The sequence below is a fragment of the Dipodomys spectabilis genome, unplaced genomic scaffold (assembly GCF_019054845.1).
Source record: "Dipodomys spectabilis isolate Male_0828 unplaced genomic scaffold, ASM1905484v1 ptg000138l, whole genome shotgun sequence".
NCBI lineage: Eukaryota > Metazoa > Chordata > Mammalia > Rodentia > Heteromyidae > Dipodomys > Dipodomys spectabilis.
In genome coordinates, this window is record NW_024870815.1 from 5971764 (window position 1) to 5984085 (window position 12322).

The 12322-nt window shown below is 32.6% G+C and overlaps 1 protein-coding gene across 3 annotated transcripts in view; it reads left to right on the top strand.

Annotated features, from left to right (window-relative positions):
- The window catches only part of Nipbl (NIPBL cohesin loading factor), a 172689-nt gene that overhangs the window by 67145 nt on the left and 93222 nt on the right, over positions 1-12322 (top strand). For all 3 annotated transcript variants that reach the window (XM_042690590.1, XM_042690591.1, XM_042690592.1), the window contains exons 2-6: positions 1973-2115; positions 4704-4869; positions 6007-6134; positions 9588-9687; positions 10491-10642. In XM_042690590.1, the coding sequence (XP_042546524.1) occupies positions 2052-2115; positions 4704-4869; positions 6007-6134; positions 9588-9687; positions 10491-10642 (610 nt within the window). In that variant the 5' untranslated portion in view covers positions 1973-2051. The remainder of the gene's footprint in view (positions 1-1972; positions 2116-4703; positions 4870-6006; positions 6135-9587; positions 9688-10490; positions 10643-12322) is intronic.

Sequence of the window (12322 nt, forward strand, 5' to 3'; positions counted from 1 at the left end):
TGTCTGTCTCCCCCTCCCCCTCCTCTCGTTTTTTTGTCAGTCACAAGGCTTGAACTCAGGGCCTGGGCGCTGTCCCTGAGCTTTTGTGCTCAAAGCTAACACTCTACCACTTGAGCCACAGCTCCATTTCTGGCTTTCTGGTGGTTAGTAGGTGATGCGTCTCAAGGATTTTCCTGCTCAGCCTGGCTTCAAACCATGATCCTCAGATCTCAGTCTCATGATTAGATAGAATTACAGACATGAGCTACCAGCACCCAGCTTTTCTCTTAAAAGGTATTTGATGTCAATGCTAAATGCATAGTATTACATTAAATTTATTTAGTGGTGGTTAGAGAATCACGTTGAGAGCAGAGTCCATTGTGTAGCAAAAAAGACAAGGTAGTCATTAGCTCTAGAAGGAATTGGATTGCTACTCAGTTTGGGGGTCCATAAATGCTAATTTTAAATCTCAGTTGAACTATACATACATTATGTAATTTTTCTTCATCTTTATAATAAAAATGTTTGGAGGAAAAGGAAATTGTCAGTATTAACTCCCTTAGTTAACGGGCTGTTGTTTTGAAGTTTATAACTCAAGAAACTTAGAAGTTCTCTTCAAAGTAAGTAGCAAATGTAATGTCAAAAAGAGAAGTATTGAAGCACGAAACAGTTGCTGGGTGTATGCCTTCTGAGTATATGCAAGAGGTCTTGGGTTTACCACCATCATAAGAAAGAGAAATGGGGAGAGGGCAGTGAACAAATAAACTAGAATAATTCACTTTTCTACTTTAGCCCTTTGTCTTAGTTGATGAATTCTTACAAAATAATTTAGTTGTGTCTGTTAAAGTATTTTATCATTATTAATGTTCATGTTATTAAAGTGTTATTATCCTGTTCATTAAAAAATAACTTTCACAAGTTAGCAGAAAGATAAATGTTCTGTAAGCCGTGTAGAAAAATTGGGGAACTGCTTTGCAGGGCATGTACATATATGTATGTGTGCATATATGTGAACATATATGTATATGTGTGCACACATACATATTTAAGGAGAATGAGTTACATCATGATAAATACTAGGTGTTTCAATGGTAAGTCATGTTGTGAGGAAAAAAAATACTGGCTATGCTTTGGTCATTTCTGTGATGGCATATTGGTGAAGTGATTTTTTTTTAAAGCAACATGCACTTATGAGAAAACAAAAAGTACATGAAGATTAATGATGCAAGAATGAAACAAGTTTGAAAGATGTACAAAAGCAATATATAATTTTCAAAATAAAATTGGACAATAAATATTATATAGTAGAACAGATTAGGGTAAGATGGCCTTGGGGTGAATTTCAGGTTTTAATGAAGCAGTAGTAGGAACTGGACCTGTGTACTGGAGAATTAAAGGATTTGGAATAAAGTCAAAATGGGCTGCCTAGGTAGGGAATATCATAAGGATATACACGGGGAGACAAGAAAACACAAGGTAGCTTCAGGAGAATTTAGTTGGATAAGCCTAGTTGGAGGATGTGGTTTACATAGAAGAGTTTAGGCAAGTTGATTAAGTAGTTGTATAAAGGAGTTTCAGCTCTAGAAGTCAGGTTATGAGTACATACATAAAATTTTAATGTGTTTATAAGTTGAGAAGAAATTATAGTGCTTATTGAGGTTGAGTACCCTTTTCTCTAGTGGTTAAATAACAGACTTCTGGAGCCAAATTACTTTTTTATACTGGCTTCACTAGTTACTTAAACTCCTTTTAAGTTTATTTCTTCATTAGTACAGAAAATAGTAGTGTCTGCCTTACCTGGATTGTTATGAGGCCTAAATCACTTAGGGTATGCAAAGCATTTTTTATTGCTTAATGAATTCTAAGTATATATGGATAATGACTGCTGTTGTAAACAAAAGCAAGAATTTAAGTGATTAAGCATTCTCCACGAGTAAGATATTTGACATATTTCTACAAATAATGTGTGTGTGTTTGTTTTTTAATGTTGCAGTGTTTGGGAAATGGAAAGTAATGACAGCTGGCACCTGAACTGAGTACTTTTATAGGCAACACCATTCCAGAACTTCAGGATGAATGGGGATATGCCCCATGTCCCCATAACTACTCTTGCGGGGATTGCTAGTCTCACAGACCGTAAGTTTGGTTCATTTATCTCATTTAAGTTCTGTTATGTTAACATTCATTTTATTTTATTTATTTGTTTTTTGGTGGGTCCTGTCCCTTGAAATATGGGCCTGGGCACTCTCCTAGGCTCTTTTTGCTCAAGGCTAGCACTCTACCACTTGAGCCTACAGCAACTACATCTGGCTTTTTCTGTGATTAATTGGAGATAAGAGTCTCATGAACTTTTTTTTTGGGGGGGGGGGGGGTGGGGAGGGTCCTGTCGTGGGCCCTGAACTCTGGGCCTGGGCACAGCTCTTCAGCTCAAGGCTAGCGCTCTACCACTTGAGCCACAGTGCCACTTCTGGCTTTTTTTCTTTTTGCTTATGTGGTGCTGAGGAATTGAACTCAGGGCCTCAGGCATGCAAGGCAAGCGCTCTACCACTGAGACACCTTCCCAGCCCCTCTCATGAACTTTTCTGCCTGCGCTGGCTTTAAACTGCAATCCCCAGATCTCAGCCTCCTGAGTAGCTAGAATTACAGACATAATTCACTGGTGTCCGATGTTAACATTGTGGTTTTTTTTTTTTTTAATAACAGCAAAGTTTTAAAGATTTCTAAGTTGTCATACATGTGGAAAATTGTTTCTTCTTGTAGACTCATTAAGAAATGGTAGCATGTGGTGATGAAAGTTCTGCTTGACAAAGATATCACAAAGCTTTAAAAATTGCCAAAACTAAAAAGGCATAAGCTTGTACATAAGAACTTTTTGAAAACACAAGTATGTAAATGAAACTGCCTTTCAAATATGAAAAATTAACAGTCCAGTTTACCTAATTTCTTAATGATGCTTATTTTAGATGTCATTTTGACTAATCTACAGGAGTTTGTCATAAATATAAGCAGCTTTACTTTACTCTGACAGCATTACTACTGTTTGGAGATTCAGTTAATGTAACATAATGTTCAGCAGTTTTTGAAGGGAGGCAATGTTAACTATTCATTGACTTTGAACAGTGGTACAAACTACCCACAGTGTTCGTCTCTGTGTTATCCTACCCTGAATAAGTAGAAGTGAGAAAGAAAGAGAAAAGGCAAGAATAGAAAGTGAGAAAGTAATACTTTTCTTTGTTTGGTATTATATAGATATATAAGAAAGAAGATTTATAATAAAGATAAATACTAATATTACAATAATACATTACTACATAAATATAATTACATCATATTATCTGTAGCATAGATTACATACATATATGCAGAAATTATAATGAAATTATCATGTATAGTGCTGATGTATATAATAGAGGAACTATGACAGAATAACTTCAAGAAATGTTTTAGTCCATGTTCATCATTGTCTCCCAAATATTATCTCTCTGGGTTTTCTTTTTTGTTAATTTCCATTTGGTATGGAGTAAAATAGGGAACTGTCTACAGCTTTGAGTTTAGGAAACTAGCTTGAGTTTTTACTACTTTATTGTAGGTAAGCCATAAATAATTTTGTAGTACAAAATTAGATCTAATACTTTCTTTGTTTTTTTTCTCATATCATATCTGATGTCCTTCATATTTTAAAAACTTTTGTTACTCTAGTAAACCGTATTTATTATGTAATTTAATTTTTGTGTTTTTATTAATAGAAAACGTATTGGAGTTGAACAGCATAATCATGTAACGCTGATTAAAAATTAAGTCCAACGTGGTGAATCTGACATTTTAGAGTTCTTACCTTCAGTTTGAATAAATGAACCAGTTTCCATTAGATAAAGAGACACTAAATAACTTTATTTAAGCATCTGCAAATCATTAGTTATTTTGTTTGGTATTAGAATAAAAATAAAGAAGAGGGAGAATTATGCAGGCAATTATGATTTAGACCAGAATTCTATTCTTCTTCCAGAATACTATGCTATGAATGTTCTAATGGGAGCTGTTTATTCCTTTTTTTCTTTTCCTTTTTTTTTTTTTTTTTGCCGGTCATGGGGCTTGAACTCAGGACCTGAGTGCTGTCCCTGAGCCTCTTTATGCTCAAGGCTAGTGCTCTACCACTTGAGCCACAGTGCCACTTTGAGGTTATTGGAGGTAAGAGTCTCACTGGGACTTCTTTGCCTGGGCTGGCTTTGAACTGTGATCCTCAGATCAGCCTCCTGAGTAGCTAGGATTACAGGTGTGAGCCACCAGCACCCAGCTTATTTTTGTGTGTTCTTAAACATTTAAAAGTACATTACCTGTCAGTTTAATATAAAGTCAAGTATTGTTACTTCACATATCTGTCAGAGTGTACTACTGATCTTGGAATTCTTAAAAGCAATAATGAAATTGTACATTGTAAGTTACTTCAGTTTTAAACTTACCTTTTTGGTTAGTATTTATTTGTTAGTAAAAGTTTCAGAAATGAATATAAAGAGCTAAATTTCATTCTTAGTAGTATAATATAATGGCATGAGTGATATATTGAGTATTTGCTGGGAATGAATTTAGATTTATTAGGAAGGAGAAGCAATACTTTTTAATTGTTACATTGCTATTTATAATTTATCTTAATATTCAAAATAAATGAAACACTAAAGAGATTTCTTACAGTCACTTAATTCCTCATCTGATTTTATTCCAAATAGTCCTGAACCAGCTGCCTCTTCCATCTCCCTTACCTGCTACAACTACAAAGAGCCTTCTTTTTAATGCACGAATAGCAGAAGAGGTGAACTGCCTTTTGGCCTGTAGGGATGACACTTTGGTTTCACAGCTTGTCCATAGCCTCAACCAGGTATCAACAGATCACATGTAAGTACAGTCAGTTTTGCATCTAAAGTAAATTAGAAAGTTTTTCTCCTACAAAGAGAATTAGTATTCATTCTAATGTCAGTATCCAGTTGATAATGACATTGTCATGATGTGATAATGAGATAATTAGGAGATATAAGTATACCATAGTTATTTTGTGACCTAAGATCTGTGAAACATAGCATATATGTTTATATAATAGTACAATTTTATAATTTAAGATAGAAGTCATAAATTATATGTGTATACTCTTGAAATTTTTTTACTACAAATAACATGTATCTGCAATAGCTTAATACCACAAAACAAATTAAAAGTAAAATCACAGGCTCTTAGCTGTGGATATTCTGAGAGCGAAACTGAGAAATGATTCATTAAAATCAAAAAGTATATTAATATTATGTCACTCTAGAAATCTATCTTAATTTCTTATTTTATTTATTCCTATGCTGAAAATGTTCCCAGAAAAGTTTATTGAATATTACTTGTTATACCAGCTTTTAAAGTCTTTATTGTAGGATCCAGTGAGTGTTTCTAGAACAATGATGTATAAAATATACAATTGAAAACACTGCTTGTGTCTGACAGGCATAATTGCAGTTTAAATCTCTACTTACTGAAAGTAGAAATGGCTTCTGTATTTAACCATTTCTTTGTGGTACCATTACTTTATTTGCAAAAAGTCTGAGATTTTTCTAAAAATTATATAACTTCTCTATCCGCTACTAACCAGTGTGTATCTGGAGGACATTTCTCAGAAATTGAATCATACTCATATTCAGATATAAGGCAGAGAAAATATGTTCAAAGCCTAAATATCAACTTTTTCCATAATTATACTTCTATCCCTCCATTATTTTGAATAGTCTAAAATAGAGTCAGCTTATTCTCTATTTTAAAAATATTTTGTACATTTTTAAGCAAATGATCATTTTATAAAACAATATTTATCAATATCATCTCATGTAAGAAATGGAAGATTTAAAAAATCTGTCATTTTGATCATTCCTTTTCTTCCAGGAATATCACCTTTGAGAATCCATGCTGTTGGACAATCAAGTCATTTATTTTTGTTTCATAAGCATCTGAATAAGTCAATCACTATTTTAATTTTTTTATTTGCTTTTTCAATAACAGAGAGTTGAAAGATAACCTTGGCAGTGATGATCCTGAAGGTGATATACCAGTCTTGTTGCAGGCCATTCTTGCAAGGAGTCCTAATGTTTTCAGGGAGAAAAGCATGCAGAACAGATATGTACAAAGTGGTGAGGTTCTTAATAATTAAATTGTACAGTATATATATATATATATATATAGATATATAAGATAACTATAATAAAATATATGTGGTTTTAAAATTTTTTACTTTTTGTGTGTGTTTGTGGGTATTACTTTAGTTTAAATTCAGGTCATAACTCTTGTTAGCAGGCATTCTACCACTGAGCCACTGGTGTAGCTCTATATTTTGCTGGTGTTTTTGAGCTAGAGTCTCCTTTCCTTGCAGGGCCCATGTATCTTAGGCTTCCCTCTGTACTTAGGATAATAGGCCTCTGCCATCATATTCACCTTTCTATCAGGAAGGAGGAACTTTTCTACCTTAGCTGGCCTCAAACTGTGATCCTCTCAATTACAACCCCTTAAATTGCCAAGAATATAGGTATGAACCATCAGTGCCTGTGTGGTCCCATATCAAAACTTGTTTTACACATATTTAAATTCAAGTGTCTGTAACAGGCTGGCTTATTACCTAGGAAAGCCAGTTTAATACTTTTAATCAAATCAAGAAAAAGAGGAAACCTAAATTGATAATAATGCATCTTATTTAAAATGTGACTACATTTCTCGGAAAATTAGACAAAACATTGAAAATATAAAAAGGATTATAAACCAGCCTAGAAAAACATTCTCAATATAAGTTGGCCATGGTGGGTCTCATTTGAGATGGAGGATCATGGTGCCAGGTCAGCCTCATCAAAAGCCAAGAGGCCTTATCTGAAGGGGTGCCATCCACGTGTTTAAGAGTACTTGTCCAGCAAGAACAATGCCCTGAGTTCAGTCCTCAGTGCTCCTCCCCAAATTGGTTTATAATAATAATTTTGACTTATAGTGTTAGGAAATCATAAAAGTGTTTTATTGTACACATAAATTTTTATGTACTGAAGTAGTTGGTTAGAAGCATTATTCTAATCTAGAACTTCTGCAATTGAATTTGGCAAGTCAAGTGCTAGCTTGGCTTTCAAAACTAAAGGAAGAAAAGAATAGTCTACATAATTTTAGATGGTCCAACATAGCTCATTGATTAACTATATTAAGAATGTTGCTAGATTTGTTGTGATTTGCTTTTTTAAGCAGCAGCTCCACGAAGCTCCTAGTTTCCTAGTTTTAGTTTCCTAGTTCTTTTCCTGTATTGTTATTTGGTTGGGCTTTTTAATAATAGCTTGTTAATTTTATTGTATATTTCTGGGTAGATTATATATTAAGCAATTTCTTATTACCTGTTTCCCAAAATACAACCATAGGATTAACTGTCTGACATCAGTTATGTAAGGAAGAGCTGTGGTTTTACCAGAACAAATAACCTAGGATTCAGTAAGAAAGATAAAATTAAGATTTATGGAAGAAAACTAGAATTAAAATAGAATAAAGAAGATAATTGAATAAAATAGAATAAGAAGAGAATTGACTAAAAATACTAGTAGGTGTTTTAAGTGTAAGAGACAATGAGTGAATTTTTTTTTTTTGCCAGTCCTGGAGCTTGAACTCAGGGCCTGAGCACTGTCCCTAATGCTTCTTTTTGCTCAAGGCTAGCACTCTACCACTTGAGCCACAGCTCCACTTCCAACTTGTTCTGTTTATGTGTTACTGAGGAATCGAATCCAGGGCTTCATGCTTGCTAGGCAACCATTCTACCCCTAAGCCACATTCTCAGCCCCTGAAATAATTTTTGAAAAAGGAAAGTTACCTATAGATATTTATGCTGCATTTTTATAGCCTATATTTTTGAGTATTTAACTTGTCAGGTAAATCACCCTAATAAAACTTACATGTATATTTGGGTTTTATAATATTTATACTTTTTAGGTCAAAATATTTTATTTATATATTCTGCTTTGTAAAAAGATACACCAAATTTTTTAATTAACTAATTGTATGTTGTGAGTTTTCAAAAGCATTTCCCTGATGGTACAGGTTAAATTTTATTTTATTTTAAAATGTAAATATAATTTACAGACATGGAGAAAATTAGTAATATACAAATCACTTTAATCATAGTTATTTGGAACTTGGAGCAAATCGGAAAGGCCTAACCAATTTTGTTTAGCCCTTTTTATTGTTTTTCAGGCTGGTGTTGGGGCTTGAACTCAAGACCTCTCACTCTAGCTTGGTCCATGAGACTCTTACCTCCAATTAACTACCAAAAAAAGCCAGAAATGGAGGTGTGGCTAAAGCAGTAGAGCAGTAGCTTTGAGCATAAAAACTCAGGAACAATACTAGACCCTGAGTCAAGCCCCAGAGCTGGCACCAAAAAAAAAAGTTCTTAAGCTGTGAACAGAATAATTTTTGTATTGAACTAGTTGGAAACGAGAGCTCAGTAATTAAAATTTAGACTACCTACATATAGTAAGAAAACGCACTATGTATTGCTGGTAGACTGTGAGGCAATTTTGAGGCCTAATATTATTCCACCAGTGACTTTATTATTACAGTCCCATCTGTAATATTTCTGGCCAAATAACTTTTAATATGTGTATGTACATATACACACACACACACATACACACACACATATACATACATACACAGATCTGGTAAAACATACTTTTTATGTCAACAATTGGAAACAAAACTTAGGAATATAAAAGGATGCTACCAGCCACACAAAAGATATTGGCTATAGAAATCATGAGAATATTTACTGAAAATAAAAAAGAGAATTGATAGTTTATCATAGATTTTTGTCTTTGATTTTTAATGTTTATAGCTGAAATTTTATTTAATATAAAATACACTAGATTGAAAAGAAATGAGAATCTGAAGGTTATTTTCATCCATTAGTGAAGTAGTCACTTAATACCTACTAGGTGGCGAAAGTTATTTTGGAAGAAAGAAGAATTGTATTTTGTTTTGCTTAAAGGCTTTCAGATGGAAAGTGCAGGAACTCAAACTTTGGGCCATAAATAAAGTACTTTTCAAAACCTAGGTCTCAATCACAACAAAAGACATAGCTTTCGTAAAGTTGCCAGGTACAGGCAGGTATATGATAAAGTATTTCCATATAATAATAAAATAATAGAAAACTACCTAAACACTTGTTGTGAAAGAAATATGTAGTATGGAAAATGATTTCTAAAAATGATTTAAAGTTCTAAGTCTAAATTATAAAATGTTGAGTGAGCAGATAAATAAAAGTTGATTGTTTTTTTAAATCAGGCTTAACATTCATTGAGTCCCTAGATTTGGTCCCTAGCACTGGAAAGAAAAAATAATTTTCATCATAGTCTCTGTTTCCTGATTAGTTTGTATGGAAAATGGTCTTTTAATAAAAATAGTATTTGAAATTTATTTTTCTTATTATGTTATTTTTGTACTTCAAAAATTAAAACATTGATCAAAAAGAATTTTATTGAATGTTCATGGAAGAATGAGTTAAGTAACTCAAGGAAGGAACACTTTACTGCAAGAAGAAATTAATGTTTAATATTTTTTGTATTACATAGGAATGATGATGTCTCAGTATAAACTTTCTCAGAATTCCATGCACAATAGTCCTGCATCTTCCAATTATCAGCAAACCACTATCTCACATAGCCCCTCCAGGTAATATATATATATATATGTATATATTTATGTATATATGTATAATTCATTTATTAAGATCTGTCTTCAGTGGAGAATAGAGTATGTACATTTAGTTAAAGGTGAATTACATATAGTTACTTAATGCTTAGTAATCCTATTAAACACTTGCCTTGTTGTATGTATAAATACAGTAATTGAAGTAGCTACCATTTTACTAAGTAGATTTCATATAGATAAAAGAATGTATGAAAATAGCTGGAGCTCAGGAGTAGAGTGCTTGTCTATTACAAACAAAGTCTTAGGTTCAATTCCTAGCAAAGCCCCAAAACAAACAAAAACTGCCATGTTTAATACACTAGCATTCTTTAAAGAAATAGAACTTAATTTAGGGACCATTATTTTATATTTCTTAAACTGATTCATGGTTTTATGTGAATAAAGTAAATGAATTGTATCAGTGTTAACTGCTAAGTCTAATTTATAGATTGTGAACTATGAATAGGTTTTGTGTTATTTGACTATTTTGCAAATTTTTCTCTATGCATAGATTTTATGCTATGTTGAAAATGAACTATACAAGTTCTGGGGGAAAGGTGTAGCAAGGGAAAAATCTCGGAGAAAATGAGGAAGAGGTGACACTGTTCAAAGAGAAATGTACTCATTACCTGACTTATGTAACTGTAACCCCTCTGTACATCATCTTTATAATAAAAAGAAAAAATAGTTGAAAATGTAGAATTCTCTGAGCTATTTTATTTTATGGCAGTGAAATTTTAGTAGCATGTTTAATCTGTTCCTGATATTCTTTATTTGGGTTTTAGCCGGTTTGTGCCACCACAGACAAGCTCTGGGAACAGATTTATGCCACAACAGAATAGCCCAGTGCCTAGTCCATATGCCCCACAAAGCCCTGCAGGATACATGCCATATTCCCATCCTTCAAGTTACACAACACATCCACAAATGCAGCAAGGTAAGTTTTTTGGTAATACCAAAACAAGTGTAAATCCTAGTAAGATTGTTTTTTAAAGTAATTTTAAAAACACAAACTAAAATACGATACTGTATACTTTTGCCTAACTTTTTGTTATTTTTATTAGATGGCTTAAATTATTAAAAGTACATTACAGTTATCATTTGAGAATTTATCATTCAGGAAATGCAAAGAGCAGTATATTTTATCTGTTTGGATTAGGTTATAAGTAAATTAAGAACTATTCTTTTGATTGGGGTTTTTTGTTGTTTTTTTGTTTTATTTGGTTTTTTGTTTTTTGATACTTGTCCTAGGGCTTGAACTCAGGGCCTGCACGTTGTCCATAAGCTTTTTTGTTGTTGTTGTTCAAGGCTAGTGCTCTACCACTAGAGCCACAGCTCCACTTCTGGCTTGTTTTAGTTAATTGGAGATTAGGGTCTCACTGACTTCCTGCCTGGGCAGCTTCAAACTTCATTCCTCACATATCAGCCTCCTGAGTAGCTATGATTACAAAAATGAGCCACTAGTGCTTAGCTAGTTCTCAGTATCTTAGGGTTGACATTATTGTATCTTTTACAGTTACATTGCCCTTTAATTATTGTATGGCTACTATATTATTGCTAAGATAAATTACTTGTATTTTTTGAGAAATATTTCAGAAAATTAAAAGAAATAATTTGGTTTTTATCTACCGTATTGTGAAATTTAAATATTTGATCTTCATTGTTAGCTCCTATATGTGTATTCTTGCTTCTCTTTACTTTGTAAAATCAAAACTTTCTTCATTTGTGAACTTTTTGACTTGAAAACTTAATTATCTGTGAAAATAGTCACTTTCTGATTTCCCAACATTAGAAAACAAAATACTAACTAGAGACCATTTTACATGCTAACTCAAGGAGAAGCTATATATAAGCAAATCATAGATTTAGAATAGAAAACTACAAATACCTAAGTGTACATTTAATGAAAGACATATAGATAGGACTTTTGTGAAGAAAATTATAAAACTTAAAGAAATAATGGAAAACCCTTTAAAAAGTTACACTATTTTCATGGATGGGAAGATATAATATGGATTTCTCAAATCCATAAATTTAGTATAACATTAATAAAATTCCTGAGGAGGTTTGTTGTGAAACTTAAGCTACTTTATAAAATTCTAAAGAAGAGTAAAAGGCTAAGAATAGGCAGCTTGTTGTAATATTAGTACAGACACATAATGTAACACCTAGTAAAGTAGAACATGATGAAACTTGTAGGAATTTTCCCATACCCATGAACAAATAAAAACTTAGTATATAGATCTTAATTAGGGAAAGAATGATTTCTTTAATCTAGCAGAGGCAGTTAGATATCCATTTGGAAAAAAAATAACCTATGCTATACTTAAAAATAATGTATGTAAGAATCATACCAAAAAAAGCAAAATCATAAAACTTTTATAAGAAAATATAGGAGACTGTTTTGCAACTTTGTTTTAAGGAAGAACTCTGATAATATACATGAAGAAAGAATGTTTCACTAAGAATGAATAAAATACAAATTAATGTGATTATAGTATAATTTCCCACCATTAGAATAACAAAAATTATTGCTACAGATATATACTGACAAATACAAGTGGATATTTGGGGGGTTTTGTTTTCCTTGCCAGTTCTGGGGCTTGAAAACAGGACC